General features: G+C 33.4%; 1 protein-coding gene and 1 long non-coding RNA gene across 3 annotated transcripts; both read right to left on the bottom strand.

Moving 5' to 3' along the window:
* Nucleotides 1–5,957: 5,957 nt before the first annotated feature.
* On the bottom strand, nt 5,958–9,140 carry LOC122288976 (bifunctional UDP-glucose 4-epimerase and UDP-xylose 4-epimerase 1). Its single transcript, XM_043095820.1, has 9 exons — nt 8,674–9,140; nt 8,337–8,386; nt 7,943–8,078; nt 7,543–7,644; nt 7,164–7,391; nt 6,887–6,968; nt 6,650–6,732; nt 6,443–6,534; nt 5,958–6,230 (listed from the first exon to the last, which is right to left on the bottom strand). Exons 1-9 carry the CDS (start codon nt 8,866–8,868, stop codon nt 6,146–6,148), a joined length of 1,053 nt encoding a protein of 350 aa, XP_042951754.1. The 5' UTR covers nt 8,869–9,140; the 3' UTR covers nt 5,958–6,145.
* Nucleotides 9,141–11,746: 2,606 nt separating this feature from the next.
* LOC122290209 lies at nt 11,747–18,503 on the bottom strand. 2 transcript variants are annotated; one of them, XR_006236328.1, is made up of 7 exons: nt 18,226–18,503; nt 17,649–17,785; nt 16,781–16,835; nt 16,391–16,448; nt 15,835–15,929; nt 14,123–14,251; nt 11,747–13,351 (listed from the first exon to the last, which is right to left on the bottom strand). It is a non-coding gene; the product is annotated as an uncharacterized LOC122290209 (long non-coding RNA). The 2 variants fall into 2 exon arrangements; XR_006236327.1 differs by having other exon boundaries at nt 11,747–13,348; nt 18,226–18,501.
* Between the last annotated feature and the right edge of the window lie 7,102 nt (nt 18,504–25,605).

Here is a 25,605-nt window from a genome sequence, read left to right as displayed (position 1 = left end):
ATTCATATATATATATATACAGATATCTTTCAAGATTTTCAATATTAAATTCTACACATTCTTTCATCTCTCTCTCTCTCTCTCTCTCTCTCTCTCTCTCTCTCTCTCTCTCTCTCTCTCTCTCTCTATATATATATATTAGTTTCATAACAGATATTTGGTTTTGGGCTTATTAAAACCGAAAAAAAAAACACTACAAGACGATGGCAAGGAAGTCTATACTGTTAAAATTAAAATCGTCTTAATGTTTTGTATAAGAGAATTGAAAGTTCAGAGAATCCAACCATTTTTTTGTATCTGAGGGTGGCCTTATATACCTGGTTCCTTGAAATCGACTACACATGCTCAGTGTCGGAAGAATGCATCTCCTTAACAGTTCATACAGTCAGATTTTTTTAATAAGGCATGGCATTCGGCGTAGCATAATTAATACGGCGTGACTCTGTGCCCCCGCTTATCCTGTGGATGCATGTCACAGGCTCTATTTTTCCCATCCGTTAGAAGATCAATGACTCCTTATGATCTGCGTCCAGTTGTCTGCTCAAGGTTACGCGAGGTGGCTTGTTCTTTATTTATGTACATCATGGTGGATTTTCCGTGCAATCAAGGCCCTGTATCGAGTCCTGATGGGTCGGGAGGTCACCCAACTGAGTCGAGCTTACCTTGTTCAAGCCTACCTTCTGGGCATTTGGCCTAAGGGAAAAATATTCTTACATTCATTGTACAAAAAAAAAAAAAAAATGAATTTCACTATGAAAAAGTATTAAAAAAATACTTTTAGAATGAGGCTCACATTTTTACAAAGAAAAATGTTAAATGTACTTGAGAAAAACTTACAAAAAATTTATTTCTCTATATATCGATTATTAATATGCTGAAAATCATGAAATTTGAAATTCAAAATAAAACTAACAAAATGAGTCTTATAAGTACATGTAGTATTAAGCTTTTACAAAAGACCTACACAGAACTTATCTATTTAAAACTTATATCTAACATTATTCTTCTCAATATGGGTTGCAACTTGGAGGCTTTATTTATTTATTTTGGGTGAAATACAAACGAGATTGGTGCATTTATAATTTTTTTTTATAATCAAACATTCGTTTAATATGTATTTAGAAAAGGTTAATTAATTTCCAAATAAGGATGCCAAAAATTGTCATCATCCAATCATGTTACAAGCATTTTCCTGGAATTTATGCAACTTGCTGATGAATTCATGAGGACTTGCAGTCTTGCATGCCCTCTTTGGAAATGAGATCCTTCTAGAGCAAAATGTTAAATTATTTTTTACCATACTAGATAATTAAAAGAGTAATGTCATATAATTTTAAGATAATGAAAGTCTTGTAAATTCTATTCTTTAAAAAAATAACGAGATATATTATTAAAGACATGATTTTTATTATATAAATATCAAATTTATTTATTTTTTTAAATGAATATACGAGACTTACAAAATCTAGAATTCTAAACATCATTTCTCCATATTCATTGCATCCAATACATAGAACACTTGAAAAGGAAAAAAAAAAAAAAAAGTAACTAAGAAAAAACTTAGTAAAAATATTGAAGACGTCAACCAAAGTAAAGTTGAGGGAAGCAAGTTTTCAAAAAATAAAAATAAAAAATAAAATTTTTTTTTGAAGAAAGAATGGACAAGAAAGTTGACTCCTGTGTTTGATAAGTACAAAAGTCGACATTTTTTAGTTGAGGAAACAGCAAATCACTGTCTCAACTGGAAAAAGAATGATTAGAAAAAAAAAGTGCTGGAAGAAGAATAAAGTCACCGACAATTCTTTAGAGAGTGTATACTGATTTGTATTTTTTTAATATTTTATAATTAAGAAATTATTGTTTGAATAAATTTACGAATTTTTTTAATATTTAAAGTCATTTAAAAAATAATTAAAAAAAACACATGAAATATTGCTTGGAAAAAAGTGGATATGTTTTTTTTTTTAATAATACTGAATAGTCAAGAAAGTATATTTTAATGAGTTTATGAAATTTTTTTAAAAATATTTAACGTGACTTTAAAATACTTAAAAAATTATATAAAATAAAAAAATAAAAATTGCCTTGTCGGTCAGAACCGTCGGGAGCCCTAGCAATTGCCTTAGAAAAACTACTATTTTCCCTGAGTAGCGCTTCTCCATTTGACCACTAACATATTTTGATATTTTTATTTTTGGATTATTTTTTTCACATTTTTAATATATTTAAATATTTTAAATGAAATAAAGAAAAACACCAATACGTGCTAAAATTTTTTCCCTTAATTATTAAATAAAAAATAAAATAAAATAATTTTTTTTTGACAAGCGGTCAAATGGAGTGATCACTTTTAAGAGACAAAGTAGTATTTTCTTAGAAAAAAATACTGCTTAGAAGTTAGAGGGAAGAGTAGTGCTAGGCTGCTGCCTACCATTCGGTACCACCTAGCACATTTGAGTTTTTTAATTATTTTTGTTCTTTTTAATATTTTTTAATATAATTAAATATTTTTAAAAGATAAAAAATACACTAAAAATTAATTTATTAATTATGTATATAATTTTTTAATTTTATTTTGTACTTAATTATTAAGAAATTGTCTTTTAGTGTATTGGTGTATTTTTTAAAATTTTTGAAAATATTTAAATATGTAAAAAAAATGAAAAGAAAAAAAAGAAAAAGATAAACTTGCCAAATTATAAGGAGGGAAAGAGAAATAATGTAGACGACCGATTGTTTTAAAGTGTATTATTATTATTATTATTATTTTTTTTTTTACTTTGAACTTTGAAGACTTCTTTTGTGAGATAATATCAAATTCAATAACATTTGAATTTTGATGTTATATTATTTTTAATAATATTTGATTTGTAAGATTTAAATTTTAATATATAAATACTTTAATAGAAATATTCTTCACATCAACTTGAGAATAAAATCTTTATTGATATTATGATAATCATATGATTTGATTTTCATAACAAACAGATTATATATCTTCTTCAAAAGTGTCTATCTCGTATTGTCTTTCTTTCCGTCTCCATTTCTATATTTATATATTGATCAGTTTGAACTCGAGAGAGATGATGAAAGAGAAAGCGATTCAAGATATTTACCCATTTTTTGAGGTAGGGTTCGAAAAATCAATGTTATATGGATATTAAGGGGGAAAAAGAGATCCTAATTAAAAACCATATAATGGAGAAAAATGTGACGCACGCCATAGTTTGACGAAACAAATTAAAGCTCCGTACTTTAATAATATATCCGTAATCTCGTGTCAAAAGTCGACATAAAACTTAAAAATTGAAACCGCTTACCACTATTTGTGTATTTTTGGCTAATGTAACTCATACACTCCTAGCTAGTGTGTCCTCAGATGAAGATCATGTGCACAACTAATACACTCGGGTTAATTTGAACTCAGAAATGAGATGAGATGATTTTAATTAAATATTTAAAAATTAAATAAAATATTGTTAATTTTTTTTAATATTATTATTATTTTAAAATTTAAAAAAATTAAATTGAAATATGAAAAAATTGAATAATTTATTATATTTTATGTAAAAATTTAAAAGATATATAATAATAAGATGAGATTAGATAAAATACCATCTGAATCTAAATGAGCCTATAAATTACTCATGCATCCAAGCAATAGTTATTAGTTAGAACTTGTCCTTGACAAAAAATGATATAAGCGTAAAATGTGTAAGTTTTGTGAAAGTCTTTTATAAAATAATAGTTTACTGTAAAGAAAACTTAAAATAATTATTTTTTTCTTAATAAAACACACTTTTATAAAAAAAAAAAAAATTATATGTTTAAAATTTGTATCTAGATTATTCGCCACTTGACATGTTCTCTTCATGGTCAACTGCTACGGACAACCAGCGTTTGCAACTGCTGTGTAATCGGCTGATTGTATCACTCCAGTATCTGTCAGAAAAAGTAAAAAACATGAAAAATATTTTTTACAGTCGAAAAATACAGTCGACGTACAGTCGTAAAAAAAAAAAAATTAATACGGGACCTACATGAAAAAAAAATTTATAATTTTTTTTATTCATGTAAGTCTTCTTAAATATAAAATAATTTTTTTATAATTTTTTTTATTCATTCTGTACAGTTAACTACACACCACCAACTGTATTTATCGGCTGTATCTAGCAAAGCCCAAAAAAACATTCTGCATTTTCACCTTCTGAGCTATCTGTCCAAAAACTCTCTCCAGAAACTTCTTCATTTTCACCTTCTAGCTCTTCAAGCTCTCTTTGAGCTTCTTGTTTGTGCATGGCAGCGAGCATATTTTCCTGCGTCTACTTTTTCTCCCAACCCAAAGCTCTTACTTTTTCTCCCACCCAATGCGCTTATTTTTTCTCCAATTATTGGGGCAGCAATGGTGATGCATAGTTGTATACGAGCAGAGTGCCAACCCCAAATTCAACCAGTTCACTTGCTGTTATATTCTCCATCTAAATCCAACTATAAAAAAAACAAAAAGACGAAAACAACACGAGATGACGAAAGAAGCAGATTTGTAGTCGTGATTTGTCTTCGCGGGTAGGAGAAAAAGCAGAGGTCTGTGGTCGTCTGGGTAGGAGAAAAATCATAGTTCGTGAGTAGGAGAAAAAGCACAGCTTTTGGGACATGGACACCCATTCTCCATGAATTTCTTTAATTTTCTTTGCATCCAAACACGATAGTCTCCCTCTCATTAAATTTCAAGATCCCGTCTTCTACAAACAATCTATGATGAATACTTATCTTGGGCTCTGCTAATAAATATATTCTTTGAAGTAATATCTTTCACAATGAAGCAGTCCGTGGGAAAGTACAAAATAAATGCAACACTAGGTCCAGAAGCCGCCCAATCTTCCACCATGCAGATCAATATAAAACCTGAGCTTGGGGAAGACGAAGGAACCGTTGTGCTCATTTTTGTTTGAACGATGGAAATGGGAAGATTGAATACGCTGAGACAAAGACCGACTGTGTAGAAGGCGTAAGGGCTTCGTGGGATAGAAATGGCATCGTTTCTAATTTGCCACATCGAACTCGATGCCGCGGGGGTTTCCCCAATCGGTTGCGAGTAGAGTTTTTCTTCACCGATGTTCTATCCCTCGGGACCAATTGAGTGTAAAACCGGTAAGTGACTTTCATTCCTCATGTGTTTTTTAATATTTTTCATTTTTTAAATTTTATTATAATTTTTTCTATTTCAAAATTTTAATTTATTTTTCTAATCATTACTTAAATAAAAAAATTAACAAAATTTTTATAAATTTTAAAACAAAAAATAATCTAAAAAAATTATATTTCTAACAATTTTTCAACTTTATCTATTCATTTTCACAAATTCAAATATAATAATTATTTGTAACAAAAAAATTATTCAAAATTTCATCTATCATTTCTCAAAACCTAGTATCAAACAAATTCTCAAAATTTTCAAATATTTCCAAATAATTTTTATGACCAAACATTACCATTCGACTAAAATAACTTGACCCAAAAGAGTAGTACAAAAAAGTCGAAATAAATGATCTTGTAATTCTAAATGTGAATTTTCAACCTGTTTGTCTCTATATAAATTGTAATCTCACATCCAAGGTCATAACTTTTAGTCATTCTATGGTATAAATGTAGTCGTTTAAAAATATATATATATATATTTATTTATTTATTTTATTGCAAAACTAAGAGCAGGAGAAAAGCAACTATGGACAATATGGAATGATACCAGCTCGTGAGTTCACAGACGCCATTGATCCACAATCAATCACTTTCTGCTTTCCTTCTACCAAAAACCGAAATACCATTGATTTGTTTCCTTGGACAGGATGCAAAGTTCTACCCAATATTTAAGTTACTCGTGAGATTTCAGTGGTTGACAGGAGCAAGGACCAGCATGCCCCCAACTGAAAGGCATGCTGATTCACAAGACAACAATATATATAATGAACGACTTTGGATATTCATTTTCTGTTTTTCTTAAATATGAGTTGCAGAAACAAGTTTACAAATCTTATTTTTCTTGATGGAAAAGGCAGGTAGCTTAAAAAAATGTGGGATGTGGTCGGGTAGAATGTGATCCGAAGGGTTTTTACATCCTTGTATATTACGCACTTAAGCATGCCATTCAGGGTTTGGACTGGTACCCCCATGGATTGTTGCTTGCCCAATTCCATTGGTCCCTGCACATCTCCTCAATACCATATCTCGCCCTGGAAAAAGGCACCAACTTAGTTGCTAATAGACAAACATTATCAGCCATATATCAGGCTTTGTAACTCAGTCCACAGAAATCATAGTACATTCAAGTATGTTATGTTAGAAAGGATCCATCTCATTGTTGAAAGTTGTATCATAGCAAATATGAAAGAATATCAATGTCATGCAACTTGGAATGCATAAGAAGTATAGAATAACCACATACTTCCATCCAAGTTCTTTCTCAGCTTTTTCTGTAGAAGCATAAACAGCCGTAGCATCTCCTGGCCTCCTTGGACATAGTTTGATGGGGATTTTCTGAAGTAAAAAATTCGAGTTTTGCTTAGTGCACAAGTGTGCTTGCAACTAGACTTTTTCAAAAAATTCAGCATGTATTCAATATCTCTGAGAGAGAGAGAGAGAGAACACTCACCTTGCCGGAAGCTTTCTCAAATGCAGTGACCATTTCAAGTACTGATGTACCGCATCCTGTCCCCAAGTTGTAGGCTGTGCAACCTAAGAGAGTAAACTATTGGTTAATTTACTTTTGCCTCACCCAAATGCTAAAATGAGATTCTAATAGTAACCCCAAGATGATGCCTAACAAACAGTTAACATGCAACAGCAGATTCCTTAGCATCTAAATATGTGATTAGGAAGAAATGATTACCGGTATTCTCTGTTGTGAAAAGCTTCCGCAGAGCAACAATGTGTCCATCTGCCAAGTCCATGACATGGATGTAGTCTCGTACCTGTTCATCAGAAACAAAGAAACTTAATAACCAAAAAATAATACTCTGTCATCTCTATTGAAATCCAGTGATGACAGAAAGTCAAACGAGGCTTACAAAGGATTGTAACTGGAATATATAACCATTCATGGTCTAGGTCAAACAGGCCCATCCTATCCAATCCTACTCAAAATTCTTTACTAGAAAATAACATACCGCAGTACCATCCTTTGTTGGATAATCATGGCCATATACGTTAAGTTCAGGCAATCTGCCAACAGCTACTTGTTGTATGTATGGCATGAGATTGTTTGGGATACCCTTTGGGTCTTCACCAATTCTACCACTCTCATGAGCCCCAACAGGGTTGAAGTACCTAAGTAATATAATTCTCCAATCTGGCTCTGCTTTCTGAATATCTCGAGCAATTTCCTCAAGGAAAAGCTAGAAAGATCGAATAAATTGAATGTCAGGTAAATAAAGAACCCATACTCCTCTGATTGCAAGAAATAGCAAATGGGATTACTTAATTAATCTGAAAGGTGATAAAGAAAGAAGTGCCAAAGAAACATTATTAAGGACGCAAAATACGTACCTTAGTCCGTCCATACGGATTCATAGCTTGCAACTCGAAATCCTCAATACAGGGTATTTTTTCAGGTTGGCCATAAACAGTTGCAGATGATGAGAAAACCATCTACATTCCCACATGAAAACATTCTTTGTTTCATTAGGGGCAGAACATGACAACATGTGATGAAATTTATGCAAAAAGGTGCACGTGCAAAAAGTTCACCGGGAGATTAATGCTATAACTACCGAGGGCAGGGAAAAGAACTACACACTGAAGATTACAAACCTTCACAATTTAGCAGTTAGATATCTTATTCACTTCCAGATATACACTATTCCTCTTTGGCATCAAATAATGGGCGCACAGGTATAAGATTAAAAAACAAGACAGATAAGCTCAAGAAATTAAATCTGAGGCGCACCTTTTTGCAATTGTATTTTGCCATAACCTCATAAAGATTGATGGTGCCAACCAGATTGTTGTCAAAATAACGGCGAGGATATGCAACACTCTCCGCGACAGCTTTTAGGCCAGCAAAATGGATCACAGCATCAAATCTGTCTCATACGTTGATACAAGACCCAATGCCAAAAAATTAAGCGACAGTGAATTCACATAACAAACCAAGAAAAGACTCAAATTTCGTTTTCTTCAACAGAAAACGACTCTTAGCAAAATTTTCCCGGAAAGAAAAATTTTATATTTAAAGAGCCATATATCTCTGAAGATATTTTTTTACATTAAATTTTCGAAACCAGGAAATGATGGTGTAAAAGTCTATTAAGAAAAGCGAGAAAAAAAACGCATCTCAGTACCGTGTTTGGGAAAAGAGTTTCTCCAAGTCGTCCTTATTCCTAAGATCACCCTGCAACCACACCACCACGTAGTATTATAATGAAAGCAAGCCAAAACCCCAAACCCACAGTTTGGTTGCCAATAAACCTTTAAAAAATGGATAAAAACACGAATGTACGGTGTACCAATTCATTTGATCCTGATACTACTTAATTGAATTCTAATTTTAGAAATCAAAACCAGCACCAGCATTGGCCAAAAATATCCCACTAATATTGAGTAATTTTTTCCCCTCATTTTCTCAGCTGCAAAAACACGAGAAATTCCAGAGAGTCAAACAGGCGGGAAATGTGGTACCAGATGGAATTCTAGTTGCTGAGAAAGCTGGGGCCCCACCAAATCCCGAACCCTATCAACCGCCTCCTTGACGGAATTGTCGAGATTGTCTATGATGGAAACCCTAAACCCTTCATTGAGAAGCTGGACAACGGTGTGAGAGCCAATGAACCCGGCCCCGCCGGTTACCAAAATAGTTTTCTCCGACGACATCATTTAAGACGCAAACTCACCAAACAGAATATTTTTCTCGAGAAAATGAACAGATCGGAATGGAGCCAATGGAGAGACTTTATAGGAATTTGGATAAGAAGATGCGAGTAAGGGGGAGAGATAGAGAGAGAGACAGCGAAGAAAGCAACGAATCGGGTTGGTTTGGATTCTGCTTTTGGTTAGTTTTGGCCGCTTTAATCGGCGTACTTTATCGTTCCATTGATTAGGCTCAAAAGAGCAAGTAAGACCGTGTGACTGTGACCGGTCAAAAGTACGGAGCAACAATGGATCCTTTTATAGTATCGTTTAGCCACGTTGTCTCTTGCAGCCAGCAGTTTTTCCAATTAATTCCAGATGATATAAGAATAATGATTGGTTCATTACTTCTATATATTTTTTTAATTTAATAATTAAAGAAGTCAATATTAATAAAATTATTTTTTTTTTAAATTTTCTTTAATAATTAAATATGTTTAAAAAATATTTTAAAAAAATAAAAATAAAATTTTAAATAGTAATAAAGCTATCATTATCCATGATATATTAGTTCATGACAGAAAATGAAAGCTAATGTTTTCAGCTCAATTTATTAGCAATTTGGTGTTTTTCATTTAAAGTTATGGCACCTTCTTCCAATCTTCCCCACTTAAAATTATAAATTTTCGCCTATAATAAAAAATATAACTTATCACATTTTGAGAGATAGCATATATTTTTTTAAAAATAAATTATTATATTTTTAAGTTCGTGCATAGAGATCATTATTTATATTATTTAAATTATAAGATTTGATTTAAAATATTTAAATTTTAAAATTTATCTTTTAAATTAAATTATATTATGTAAATATTTTATTAGATGTGTAACCTATCAGCTTATAAATAGATTTTTTGATTTTTTTTTTTCTAATAAGTTGGTGTATTATCTATTTCAAGCAAAACGGTGATAAGAATAAGACTTATTTTAATGTGTTGGGATGTACTTTCTTTTTTAAAAAAAATGGAATCATTCAAGATTGGGTACCTGCAAAACTTTTTTTTTTTTTTGAAAGGGTACCTGCAAAACTTGAACAGTTCAACTGGCTGATCGAACTAAAAGGGTGTAGAAAACGCAAATGTAGCCGCTTCGTTATCCACGAAAACGCACATCTGGGCTGGCTACTCTCACCGACATGCTTCCCGTTCAAAATTTACAACTATGTGAAAGGGCCCAAAAAAGAGAGATGTTCGGTGACTTCGTCTAAGGCCTAGGTTGTCTTGAATTTATTAACCGAGGTATCTGATCAATGACAGATTCGTCAAACAATCAGAATTATGAACTCTTTTTTTTTTTTTTTTCAAAATTATGACCTGCAATAGCCAATATATGTATATATATATATATATATATGGGTCGGGTTACTGTGGTGCCAGCTCTTACCGAGTTTATTTTTTTTAAATTTTTTTAATATTATTTTAATATTTTTAAAAAATAAAAAAATATTTTAATACATTTAAAATCACTTCCTTAATCACTAAAAAAAAAAAAATTAACCAAAGGTCAACTAGAACAATCAACCCCATTCGGCAAACAAGTTTTTCCCTATATATATATCAACAAAGTTTGTATGCTGTCTCCACTTGACTGATCACTCAAAGTGACAGTAGGTCTTTTATTTTTTTATTTTTTATTTTTTAAAATTTTAAAATTTATTTTTTACTTAGTGATTAAAGAATTGATTTAAGTGTATTGGTATTTTTTTTATTTTTTAAAAATATTTAAATCCATTGAAAAAATATAAAAAGAAAAAAAGAAGTGACTAGTGGTCACTTTGAGCGGTGCTGGTCACTTTGAAAGGTGCTACTCAGGCGGTAGAGTAGCACCACTTGGTACAACTCAAATGTACCGTTCAGTATTTTTAATTTTTTTATTTAATAATTAAGAAAATAATTTTTAATGTATTGATGTATTTTTTATTTTTTAAAAATATTTAAAAATATTTAAAAAATATGAAAAATAAATAAATAAATAATTGAATTTGACTGGGATGGCATGCCCAGCGGTTACCGGCATAGTGTATATATATATAGAGAGAGAGAGAGAGAGAGAGAGAGAGAGAGAGAGAGAGAGAGAGGGGAAAAAGAAAAAAAAAAAAACAGCGTAATTTATGGGCAATCAATGGATGGGAAGAAAAGAAATAAACCAAGGGGGTTTCAATGTATTATGAACAATTTAATCTCGTTGAGATTTAGAAAGAATTTTATCTCATCTTATCATATTATTATAATTTTTTTAAATTCTTATATAAAATATAATAAAAAATTCAATATTTTTAAATTTTAAAATAATAATAATATTATAATAATATTTTATTCAACTTTTTAACTTTCATTTAAAATTATCTCATCTCATCTTTAAATCCAAACAAGCTCGTGTCTTTTGATCCATATATATCAGTAGGGGCGGGCTGCTTTACTGGATATTGCTGCATAAAATCACCTTACCTTCTTTTGAAGAAGAGTAATGATACATTTACAATTCATTTTATAATTTTTAATATAATCATATTCTAAAACCAAGATATATATGTAAAGTGATATTACTTTTATACATTACTTTCCAAAAATTTAGTTGTAAAAAAAATTGTAAAAAGTGTTATATGTCTATCATTTTCCTTTGAAGAAATCTACAAGTAATGGCATTCAAACTAATATTAGTCCAGGTGACACTTTTAACAACTGCCTAGTTTTGTAGTCATTATTCACTCGAAGAACAAATGCAACGAATGCCACTTTACATTCATTCCTCTCCATTGAATTAAGTTCCCAAGCATGTGATAGCTTAAGAGGGTATAATATGCACACTAGAAAATCCCTACCAAGAATAATAAAACAATTCAACATCAAAAACTTATAATTGAATTTTTATTCAACCTTCATGGTACAACTCTTGTGATTTAATCACATAGGGGACATTAAGAACAGAAGTTAGGATGAACAACTAGAAACACAGATTTCCAATTTGACACAGATGTAGGGCCGGTAACAAGACGAAGGCATCAATTGATCAAGAGATCTATTGTGCACAATACAGTCACCCCTACCTAACAGAATGTAATTTGATGAGATGATGTTGTGTACATAGAAACAAACTAGGAAAATTTTAATGTGATCAGATCTTAGTTACTCTGTCCCTGGTAATGGAAGTACATCTTTGCAATACAGGTTTTAGGCTCAAGTTTGATAGCCGAGAAATGGGTAAAAATCCAAAGAAAAAGTAATCACTTACAATCCAATCATTTTAAGGTATCAACATTGTATTTGCACCAATATCAGGATTTTGAGATGCACTTGCAGATACTAATTGGCAACATTTAGCAGGGACTGAATCCTTTTCCAAGTCAAATGCATATTCCAGGCATCTCCCTAGAGACACAAAACCAACTGAAGTCTCAGGTCTATGAAAGAAAGAGCTGAAACCCTGCTTCATGTTTAGGAAGTCTGTACTATTGACATCTCGTCCACCACGACTAGAGACTAGATGAGACTCGACGCTCAGGTGTGCAGGTGACATTTGGAATGTTGGCATTACCAGCTTTAGTGGAACTCTTTTTTCCTTATTATTGAAGGTGTATTTTCAAAGGTCATTGCTGAGTTCCGTAATATGGATTCTGGGCTGCTACCAGATGCATACATACCTTGTTGAAGGGAACCTGGAGTAGAATAACAAAATGGAGTCATCGGATGCCTCAAATCATCTGAATTTGGAAATCCACCAGTTTCTATAGCATTAACCAAATCATTCAGCAAAGGTGGCTCAGAAGGTGAGCAGCCATGATTTGTATCTACATCATGCAGCAAATCCCTATGGACTTTGTTTTTAATGTAGACATGGCTCATGTCCTCATCAAGTTCCAACGTTATCGAAGTTGTATATAGGTTGTCAGATTTATTGCCCACTCCTGTATTCATAACACCTAAGGCATAATCCCCTGACCTTTTTGGAGATTCAAATATTTTACCAGCAACAGGAAGAACTTCAACATAATTACAACATGGTTTAGTGTAAGAAGATGCATCAAAGGATCTAGTGATGATACCAGCTGCAGCAGTTCCTGTTCCATCAAATAGTGTCCCATTTAGTGGATCCAATGGTTCACTTTCCCCTCTTTCTGAAATTTCACCAGTTACAGATTTTGCCACTGAACAAATCTCTCTTCCATAAGGATTTCCAAGAACCAAATCTGTAGGACAAGTGTCAACACTGTTCCCCAAACCCATATTGTGATTAAGAGGGAAGATTTTTCCAAACCTCTATCCCTCTACATTAATCTTCATGCATTCAACTTTAGTTTTCGAACTGAAGAAATCTGAAGATGTAGGTTTTGATTCAGGACTGCAGAAACCAGGAGAGATTCATATCCAATCGACAAACATCGCTAGATTGTAAATTGAGTTTCTTCTTCATCGAGCAATTCCAATGATTCTTAATTGCATTGTCCGTCCTGCTGATTTTTACATTAATGAACTATGAGAAGATTATAATGCGTCCATTAAAAGGTATGGATTACTCTATTTGATAATTGCACGCAAACATATGATCTGATAGATGGTACAAATGCACACACACATGCGGCATTTTCCCATTTTTCAATTGAACAAGACAATACTTAATTTTTGCCCAAACATCTGAGTAACAAACATTTAGGAATAAGATTTCATCAATAATCAAATGAGATGAATGTGGTAACTTTTTTGAAGCTTGCTGCAGATGGGGAGCCAAACAACATCATTTGGTAATCCCTACCCAGAAGATAACTCATTCAGTTATTTTTCTCTCTCTGCACCTTATCAATATATTTTGGCAGATACCTGTCTTGCTCAGTCCCTAAACAAGGACAATCTCATATCCAAGAAACCAAAAGGTTACGCTCCCACAAATTTCCAACCCAAACTGGCTAACTTGCAAACAAGAGTCCCTCGCCACACAGAGTTGTTTCAGAAATTTTTTTTGTCATAATTTACTTTTAGCATGACTGCAAAAATTATATAAACTGAATTGTTTCCCTTTGTTAAAGAAATGCGTCCAAAACAGTTTGCTTTCGAAACTCCACAAAATACAGTAAGTCAATCTCAATTGGGATCTTTTGACCGCATTGTTACAATTATATAATAGGTATTCCAAGAATGATACTATTCTATGAGTAGTAATCTATATCGATAAATTGATCTTAGACATAGTAGTAATCTATATCGATAAATTGATCTTAGACACATACCTTCCAGGTAGAAACCTCGCTATTTCTGCCCACCTGTTACCATAGATTTGGTGGTAATTACCAAGAATTGACTCCTCCTCATCCGTCCATGCATCTTTCTTTATATCTGGGTCTAAATGATTGTGCCACCTAAAATATTAATATATAATACTATTAGCTAATACACAACACTACATGCAGACATGCTAGATACTAAACATTTGGCCCATTTAGCTGCTTGTAGACTTGAACTGGGAGATACCATCGTGAAGTTTTTATTACAGTATCTGGAAAACTAACCAATCGCACATGAAAGATATAATGGGAACTTAAGTACAGGAAATATGCACAGCAATTAGAATGCCTTCCAAAACTGATTTCCTAACTAGAAACATACAACACCTACCTTTCTTTGCATTGCTTGTGTTGAGGGAAAAATGAGCGTATTGGCATATTCTTGTGAAAACCTGTGTAAAATAGTGTTGTAACAAGTATTGTGGCGGAAAGGCTTGAAGCGTGCTTGAAGTGTGCCCGTTATTGGTCAGAACACGTGACTTCGCTCGACCCTCGCTCAACAGGGCGCTCGAGCGAACTCAGGCAGATTGCACCGCTCGACACTCGCTCGACATGCAGCTCGAGCGAACTCAAGCAGATTGCACCGCTCGACCCTCGCTCGACACTGAGTTCTAGCGAACCCAGGCAGAGTGAACTGCTCGACCCTCGCTCGACACTGAGCTCGAGCAAACCCAGGCAAAGTGTGTCGCTCGACACTCGCTCGACTCTGAGCTTGAGCGAACTCAGGCAGATTGTGCCACTCGACCTTCGCTCGATACTTCGCTCGAGCCAATGTTCCAGATTTCTTACAATTTAGGGTTTGAAGCGCCTCATTTGATTGGAACTATAAATAGAACAACTTAACCTCTGTTCTAGGCGTGGAGAATCAGAGCAAAAACCCTAAGGGTCTCCAAGAACTTCTTAGAGCAACCTCTCCCCCATTTGGTTGATTCTCTCTTGGATAAACACTTTTCTACCACAAAACACTCAAAATCAACTCTTACTTGAGTCCATTGAAGTGGACATATTTGTTGGCCGGAAGAGTCCGAAGCTGCTATTGATGCAGAGATCAAGAGGTTCTCGTGGGAAGCTATAGGAAAGTCGGAGTTCCGACACTACATGCGTGTAGAGATCGAGTGGGTCACTCGTGGTATTGCAAGCCAAGTTTAGCTACTACAAAAGTTTTGTGAGTGTCTCTAAATTGGTTGTAACAAACTAAAATTTCTATAGTGGATTTGAGGTGGTGTCTTACACCCGGAGTGATTTTAGATTTTGAAGATGTTCTTCAAATGAGTTTTCACTCTGTGATTAAGATCATGTGTTGATTATGTGTGCTATTTGATTTATTTATTAACTGTTTGTTTGACTAATTTTCAAAAGGCCATAGAAATTGGATTACACCTATTCACCCCCCTCTAGGTGTAGTGTTGTGTAGAACCACTGCTTTTTCAGCTTGCCTATACGACCTGATTAGAACTTAGCCATAAGGGACCACCTCTTACAACCATGCTTTTTGACAAACTCTATTATACAGTCATCTTCCTGAAAGTCCCAAGACGAAAAGGAAAAATGGACCATGATCGCATATCAATGACATTGAAAATATAAATGAATTAATTAATTCTTCTCGCCAGCAAAAACATGCTAAAATACTTGATGTTTAATTATTTGATTGGTACCTCCTTTGTCCAAGATCCCTTGACAAGTTTAGGATTCAGAACCTTTTGCCAGTGGTGCAAGCACTAAATATCTGAGCGACCTGGGAGATATGCAGCTGTACAAGAAATTGAAACATTTATATGATCGGCTTGGCAGAAGAAAATGAAAATTTATGCATTCTACTTCTGCATGCATACTATCTCAAAGATATCAATTTATTCAACAATAACATCCATCAAGGAAGTTCCAGCAAACTGGAAATCGACATGGGACACTTTGCACCAAAAAGAATAACCCTAATTACACTTATCCAATGATGAAACAAAGAACTTCAGGAGGATGATTGCAAAACCTCCGATGCTACTAACATGCAGAGTATTCAGGGTCATGAACAGATCAAACCAACTGAAACCAGATGAATAGTCAGTCATGACTATCTCTTATAATATTCTTCCTCATAGATAAATGATTTTTGGCTGGCATCCAAAAAGAAGCAGTAGACTGTAGATAGTGCACTTAAAATACTACAAGCCCAAAGTTGAAAGCAAGGGAAAAGCCTAATATGCATGCCAATACCTATTTTCTTCCAATTCTTTCCATTGTACTTTTTGATTGCTTCAAATAGAACATTATCCTGTCCATCAAAATTCCAATGGTATTTTCGTTAGAAAACCTTTAAAAGCTGCAGAGGGAGAGAGGGAGAGAGAGCAATGATCGGAGTAAGTGCACTCATCAAAAGTATTAAATGCTATGCTCTCGAATCCTAACAACTACTGGCAATGTATTTATAAACCTGCAAACTTTGAATTACAATTCCTCCAAAAAGTGAAAGCCCTGATCTAATATTCTCAAAGTTATTATTACAAAGTTTATATGGATATCTGTAACATCTGACAATATATTTTGCAGACAAAAATAAAAACAAAAAACAAAAAGAAACTTCAACTAGAATATCCGGTGGTTGACCTCTTTTTCTGTCCAGCCTCCTCTTCTTGAACGTTTAGTTGGACCAGTCCGCCTCCTTCAATAACAGAACAACTCACATCAAGATACGAATTGGAGTGATTTCACCCAGAAAAAAGCACATTGATGACTAATAATCAAAATTAATTCCACTATAATGCACTAGTCAAATTAACTTCCTTATCTGCTTTGCATCCCAATGGTTTTTATTGCCTGGCAACAAGCAGACATCCATATCATAAGTTGCTTTGCTTCATTTTACATGTGATAGAAGATAGTCTCCATGCGAAAATCTCTAAACAACAGAATCATGGCCTGACTAGCATTTTTCAAGTTTTGACTATTGCCTCGGGCGTGTTCAATAAAAAGAATTTAATATTCACAATTCAACATCAGAAAATCACTCAAGGAATTTATTCCTAAATGGTATGTGGAAGGAATATTTAGGGCATCAAAGGAATAAGCTCATGTGTTGAATGGCCCAAGTCTGAGACATCGGGGCTGATCTACAAGCCCAAGGATTGACCCTATTGATATGTGTTGGATAATAGAGAATAGATAACACATTCAATTGTCAATCCACTTTATTCGTAGAGTCTCCAGAATAAACTCTGGAAACTAGTTGTTATCACTATCATCACACTCTTATAAATAACACAAAAAGGTAACGTATTCACTGACTCACAAACTTATATTGAGACCACTTCTCTCTAACTTAGACATCGAAATTTCACTAGGCACCCCGTGCAACCCTCTCATTTCATTGCAGGTCATCTGTGCAGTGGTGGTGTGGAATACGTCCTTTAATAGCATGGCAGCTAGATAATCCATTCAGAAATCACTACAAGGAACTATAGTAAGAAAAGCATACCCTACAACAGATCTTCTTCTTAGAACAGGGGTATCAGAATTGCCATCAGATAAGGAAGAACAAGAAGCGACTCTAAATTCTTTATCTGAATCCATAGAAAACTCCTCCTCATTCTAATCTCTACCATGATCTTTCTCCTGAGTCAGTGAGCCAAACACTCAAAATTAAAGCGGGATCTCGAACATCAAACAAACAATCCAGCAGCATGTAAGGAATATGAAAATAAATTACCAAGCAATCCAACTGAAACCTAAAGCAAGACACATTTAACAAAAATTCAGACCAGATTTCTTCGATATAATGTTTGCTTCCCGGGGAAACCGAGTAACCGAAACCGAAAAGCAAGTAAAGCTAAGTTTGAATAATTGACTTCCTCGAGACTCAAAAAAAAAAAAAAAAAAAAACCTAGAAAACGAAAGATTAAAAACTCTCATTTTCCTACGTTTCTCGGAAAGTCGAAACCAAACATCAACCAAAAAAATGGAAAGATAAAGATCATAAACAAGTCCAATTATGAATAGCACAAAGCAGAAATCAACAACATAACGTGATCATGCATAAAAGTGAACAAATCAACCTGAGAGTAGAAAGCTTGAAAAGTCTCTCAGAGCGGTTTCTCCTCCTTAAATGAGACTCCGAATCGGTAACCGTCTTCCGCCAGAGCCAATGAGACACCGGATATATAATAACAAAAGTACAAGAAAAGGAAGTGACAGAAATGCAAGAAGTTCTGAGATGTTAGAATAAAGCAGCGACGTCGTTAAGGAGGAAGCAAGCCACGAAGTAGCAGAGACCGAGGCTCTGAGGCTGATCAGAGAGCCCGTGAATGTGCATGGATACTCATGGAGGAGGTTCTGCCTTTTTAAACTCGCCCCAGGAGCTTCATTATTTGGGATACGGGTCGGTCTGGTCCAGAATCTAGATGCTGGACTCGAATCATGCGAATCATGCTGGGAAGAATCGAGCCTGACCCATAAGCAGGCTTGATTTGATCTGGGCCCTTTAGTTTCAGGCTTGGATAACAAACCCAAAGAAAAATAAGATAAATATATGCATTGGATCACTTTTTGTCTCACTTTCTTTTATCCACCACAGATACAAAGCCTGTTTGCAATTACAAATCCAGACAATACTTTATAGGTCCTTCAAAGTTTTCCAAGCCGAAGAAAAATATTATCCAAATTTTCTAATAATTAAGATTTATGTAAAGAGACGTGTTATAACTATAAAATTTTTTTATAAAAATAAATTTATAAATTGATATGATTTTATATAATAAATTATAATAAAATTTTTTTACAATTTAACATACTATATCAAGTCATATCAATTTGTCAGTTTATTTTTATAAAAAAATTTTATAATTAAAATATTTCTCCTTTATAAAATGTAGAGCATATATAATACAGTAGGTTTTATTGTAAAAAACTTATTTTATTTTTTATGAGATTCACATTTTTATAAAAAAAATTGTACAAAATTTATACATTTCAAACCTGTACCTATCATTGCTTGAGGAAATCAATTAGTGACAGGCAAGCGCACATGCAAGATTGTACAAAATTATTCAGTTCTATTGTGGTAGATCCCTTTTGAGACTATACTAGTGGCATTGATATTCTTGGCCATGGGACCACTGGTTCATGTGTCGGTTCATTCCCCCCGGTAGAGGCGTAATCGGTGGGGACCGGTTTGGAAAGAGTCATTGATTGAAAATTTTGATATATCATTTTCACCGGTAGCTATCAATCTGGTTCGGTTCATGAATATTGTTGCTTAGATGACTAACACAAGAGGGAGGTGAATTGAGTTGTATTAAAAAAATAACAATTATAAATCAAATATATAATATAAAATATAAACAAAATATAAAATAAAAATAAATATAAAGAGTAAGGGTAAGAGAGAAGCAAACTCAGTATGTTAACGAGGTTCGACCCCACTGCCTACGTCCTCGCCTTAAGCTATCCCTTGAGGATTTCCAAATTTACTATTCAATCTCCTTCAGGTGGAGATATAAACCTATTACACTTTTGAACAACACCACTACAAAGGATCCGTGTAGAACACCCTTTACACTTGCAATCACCTTACACATGATGATTCAACTATTCCCCGTGTAGAATACTTTATACACGCACAAGGGTTATACACACCATTTTTCTGATACAAGAGCTGATAGTGGGTAGGTTATCAGAAAACACTCCTCAATGAGTGAAATAAGAACAATACAGCGCAAACCATATCTCTCAAAATGAATAAGGATTAAAGCTCAATGCTTAGAGAAGAGAGAATGAAAGCTTTGAATGAATGTTGTATGCTCTTGGTGTTGTGAATGTGAAACTCCCAAATGATCTATTTATAGGCATATGAGACTTCATATTCAAATTTAAAAAGATTTACATGTTAAAGACAACATCATTCACTTTTTCAAAAAAATCAAACCTAATCTTTTACTTTTGGCATGTGACAAAATGAGCACACTTTCGTTTTTAAAAAATTCAAACCTAATCTTTTACTTTTTGCATATGACAAAAGGAGCACACTTTCTTTTTCAAAAAATTCAAACAAAATCATTTACTTTTTGTATAAGTCTAAAAAAAGCATTAATCACTTTTGAAAATATTCAAATAAAACATGCACATGTGAAAGATGACAATCAATCATCTTTAATATTTTCAAAATTCAACCCTTTAATCAAGGCATACACATATAAAAGATGACAATCAATCATCTTTAATATTTTCAAAATTCAACCTTTTAATCAAGGCATGCACATGTAAAAGATGACAATCAATCATCTTTCAAAATTTTCAAATTTAATTTTTAAAAAAATTTCATGCACATGTGGAAAATGTATTTTAATGTTTTATGATAAAATATTAATTTTGAGCATTAATCCTAATTTCGAATTTTAAGAGATTTACAACATTACTCTATGACTTTAATGTGAACTTGTTTCCTTCTTGCTCATGCTTGGTTTTTTGATGTGCTTGACTCCATTGTGTGGACAACTCGAGCTTGAAACTCCTTTATTCTTTGAATTCATTTGTTATCATCAAAATCCATGTGTAGATTTATAATCACATAAAACTTGAAACCTTGGGTTCAACAATCTCTCCCTTTTTGATAATGACAAATACTTGATAGAATTTGAAACCTGTATTAATACTTAAGCTCTCCCTGAAAATATGCGTTAGTTTTTCAAGCAAAAGTATAAATATAATTCCAAGCATATATAACAAGTTTAGCAATTTAAACAATGTTAATATTCTAGTCTAAAACTTCTCTCCCTTTTGGTATCATTAAAAAGGATCGGCAGCAAGTAAATGGATTGAAAAAAATGATGCATTTAATAGTCAGTGTAGATAGTTGAAAAAGGAGCTGTCCGTGACCCGACAAATGCTGCAAAGTCTCAAGGCCTAATTCTATGAATTTAGTGCGGCTGGAAATTTAAACAATCGCCTGATGTTGTTGACAAACGTGATTGAAGGCTCTGAATTTCTATAAAAAAAATGAGCATTTTCATCTATCGGATGCCAAAAAAAATACATCGCTTCTTGACTTGAGTTCTGTTTTTCCATAACGATAGAATGGCTGAGCAATTCTCTTCCACTAAGGTTCCAGACTTGAATCAAGAACTCTTGACGCATCAATCATCAATCTTCTCTCATGAGGCCGTTAATACCATGATAGGAGCAGAGAACCGTTTTTCTAGTAAGGCTGATTCTGAGATTATTGCAGAATCAAGAATGCTCAGTAGTCAATATGCTGCCTCTGTTACGATCATGTCTCGGAGGTTAATGGCGAGGGTGAGTGAGATTGATCATCTTAACATGCAAATATCTGAGTTACGACAGAAGCTTGCTAATAAGGATAGTGAGAATAAAAAGCTAAAGCAAGAAAACCAAGAGTTGAAAAAATTTGCAAATTGGTATGCTTATGATCTGCAACTACGAATAGAGGAGCTGGAACGAGAAAGGGTTCAGATACAAGGTCAACATCGGTAGATAACAGCAGAGGTTTATCGTTTACTAGAAAAATAGGGACAATCTACTGTTAATCTCGCTGGCTTAGTAAGAAAACATTTGACAATGTGTGTCCAGCATATCTTGTATTTCTTTTGACTAAATAAGATTTGAAGAGACAATAGTTTGTCTTATTCTTTATGCTATCTCTATAAAATCAGTCCTGAAGTTTATCCAATCCGCATCAAGTTTTCTTCTCATCTCTATAACTCATCTGCATTCTTTCAACATTCTCATTTTAAGCCTTCTATTCTTTTCTCAATGGCTCATTCTTCTAACATTTCTGTATATCCATCCATGAGACATTCTGCATCTCAACCTCCTGTCCTTTCTGCAGCTGCCATTGATGCCATGTTGCAGCAGGAAAATAATAATCTGACTAATAAGTTAGATTCTGATGCTATTTATGACTTGGTGAGTCTTGAGACTCGCTACTTTTCCTCTATTGTTGCTTTTTCTCAGCGGCTGCAAGCCAAAAATCATGAAGTTGAAAAACTCAAAGAACAAATTGTTGTACTTCAACGAATTGTTCAAGAGTCTCACACAAGGGAATGAATCATTCGGCAGAAGAATAAATAGTTGAAATTTTTATTAGATTCTTCATTCCGCTTGCCGGTTCCCATGGATAAGAATGACATGATATTGTATGAAGAGAATGAGTGTCTCAAACATGAGGCTAAGAATCTCAAGTTTATGTAAAAATATTTAAAAAATCTATCTCTATTTTTATTGACTTTAGTCTATCTTTTAAGAGATATTCATAGCATGCATCATACCTATTTCTCTTCTGATCATACATAATCTATCTTGATCATACATAATCTATCTTCTGATAAAGGTTTTGTGAAAATATCTGCTAACTGATCGTGTGTGTTTGTGAATTCTAGTACTATATCGCCTTTTTGCACATGATCTCGAAGAAAATGATATCTTATTTCAATATGCTTTGTTCTAGAATGTTGTATTGGGTTCTTTGAAAGATTTATAGTACTTGTATTATCACATTTGATTGGAATGTGATTATACATGAGTTTAAAATCTTCAAATTGTTGCTTCATGTAGAGAACTTGAGCACAACAACTACCTGCAGCAACATATTCTGCCTCAGCAGTAGATAGTGTAACAGAATTTTATTTTTTACTAAATCAGGAAACTAGTGCATAACCTAAGAAATGGCATGCTCCACTAGTGCTTTTTCGATCTATCTTACAGCCAGCATAATCTGCATCTGTGTAGCTGATTAGATCGAAAGATGTGTGCTTAGGGTACCATAACCCTAGGTTAATTGTACCACTAAGATATCTAAAAATGCGCTTAACTGTAATTAAATGTGATTCTTTTGGAGATGATTGAAAGCGTGCACATAAGCACACACTAAACATAATATTTGGTCTACTGGCTGTTAAATATAATAAGCTACCAATCATACCTCGATATATCTTCGAGTCAACTGGCTTACCGGATTCATATTTATCAAGTTTAGTTGATGGGCTCATTGGTGTTCCAATTTCCTTAGCATTTTCCATCCCAAACTTCTTCAGTAATTCCTTAATATATTTTGATTGATTGATGAATGTCACACTTTTTGCTTGCTTAATTTGCAATCCGAGAAAGAATGTAAGTTCTCCCATCATGCTCATCTCAAATTCTTCCTGCATAGTCTTAGCAAAAACTTGACACATATTTTCATTAGTGGTACCAAATATTATATCATCAACATAAATCTGAATCAAAAGAATATCATCATTTTCATATTTAATGAAAAGAGTTGTGTCGATTTTTCCTCTTGAAAAACATTTTTCAATCAAGAAACCACTGAGTCTCTCGTACCAAACTCTAGGAGATTGTTTAAGTCCATATCTTTTATGAGTTTGAAAACATGATTTGGGAAAATATGATTTTCAAAATCTGGAGGTTGCTCAACATATACCTCTTCATTTATAAAACCATTTAAGAAAGCACTTTTAACATCCATTTGAAAAAGTTTGAAATTTTTATAATAAGCATATGCAAGTAGCATTCGAATAGCTTCTAATCTTGCGACATGTGCATATATCTCATCATAATCGATTCATTCTTCTTGATTAAAACCTTGGGCTACAAGTCGAGCTTTATTTCTAGTAATGACTCCGGACTCATCTTTCTTGTTTCTAAAAACCCATTTTGTTCCAATAATAGTATGATTTTTGGGTCTAGGAACAAGTGTCCAAACATCATTTATTTCAAATCCTCTAAGAGAGAAGCAAACTCAGTATATTAACGAGGTTCGGCCCCACTGCCTACGTCCTCGCCTTAAGCTACCCCTTGAGGATTCCTAAATTCACTATTCAACCTCATTCAGGTGGAGATAGAAACCTATTACACCTTTGAACAACATCGCTACAAAGGATCCGTGTAGAACACCATCTACACTTGCAATCACCTTACAAGTGGTGATTCAACTATTCCCCGTCTAGAATACTTTCTACACGCATAAAGGTTATACGCACCATTTTTTCTGATACAAAAGCTGATAGTGGGTAGGTTATCAGAAAACACTCCTCAATGAGTGAAATAAGAACAATACAACGCAAACTATATCTCTCAAAATGAATAAGGATTAAGGCTCAATGCTTAGAGAAGAGAGAATGAAAGCTTTGAATGAATGTTGTATGCTCTTGGTGTTGTGAATGTGAAGCTCTCAAATGATCTATTTATAGGCATATGAGACTTCATATTCAAATTTAAAAAGATTCACATGTCAAAGACAACATCATTCACTTTTTCAAAAAATTCAAATAAAAGGTTCTTCTTTTTCAATTGTCAAAGACAACATCATTCATTTTTTCAAAAAAATCAAACCTAATCTTTTACTTTTTGTATATGACAAAATGAGCACACTTTACTTTTTAAAATTTTCAAACAAAATCATCTACCTTTTGTATAAGTCTAAAAAAGTATCAATCACTTTTGAAAATATTCATATAAAACATGCACATGTGAAAGATGACAATCAATCATCTTTAATATTTTCAAAGTTCAACCCTTTAATCAAGGCATGCACATGCAAAATATGAGAATCAATCATCTTTCAAAATTTTCAAATTTAATTTTCAAAAATATTCATGCACATGTGGAAAATGTATTTTAATGCTTTATGATAAAATATTAATTTTGACCATTAATCCTAATTTCGAATTTTAAGAGATTTACAACATTACTCTATGACTTTAATGTGAACTTGTTTCCTTCTTGCTCATACTTGGTTCTTTGATGTGTTTGATTCCATTGTGTGAACAATTTGAGTTTGAAACTCCTTTATTCTTTGAATTCATTTTTTATCATCAAAATCCATGTGTAGATTTATAATCACATGAAACTTGAAACCTTGGGTTCAACACCCCTCTCTCTCTCATCCTTTCAGCGCCAGCTTTTGTTTTGTCCGAAACCGGAAATTGATCACGCGGCTAACCGATCATCTCCTTTTTTCCTCAATCCCTCATCTCTCCGGTGTGCTTCTGTTTGGGTATGTTTTCTTTCTTCCCTCTATTGTGTTATCCATTTGTTGATTTTGGATTTTTTTTCACTGCTGTGTTTGTCTCGATTGCCGATGACCAATGTGAACGATGAATGTAAATGTGGTAGATCTAGTGATTGGGTGAACTGGGTCTCTCTGTGCTTGGATAGATTTGGTAGATCTAGTGATTGGGTAGATCTGGTAGATTGATAGGCCAATTACAGAGACATTTTTCTTGCCCCATCATTTGTGCAACTATTTTGTTTCAATTTATGTTGTCATTCTTATATTGATATGTTGGTTTAGGGCATAATGCTCAACTGCACCCTTACAAGAAAAATGCTTATTCGTAGTACTTAGGTACGTATATTTGTGACAAAAATGATAATTTATTATGAAAATATTATGGCCTTGTAATTTCCAGTTAGCTTCA

This window comes from Carya illinoinensis, chromosome 12, assembly GCF_018687715.1.
Source record: "Carya illinoinensis cultivar Pawnee chromosome 12, C.illinoinensisPawnee_v1, whole genome shotgun sequence".
Lineage (NCBI taxonomy): Eukaryota > Viridiplantae > Streptophyta > Magnoliopsida > Fagales > Juglandaceae > Carya > Carya illinoinensis.
This window is presented reverse-complemented; position numbering and strand designations above follow the sequence as displayed.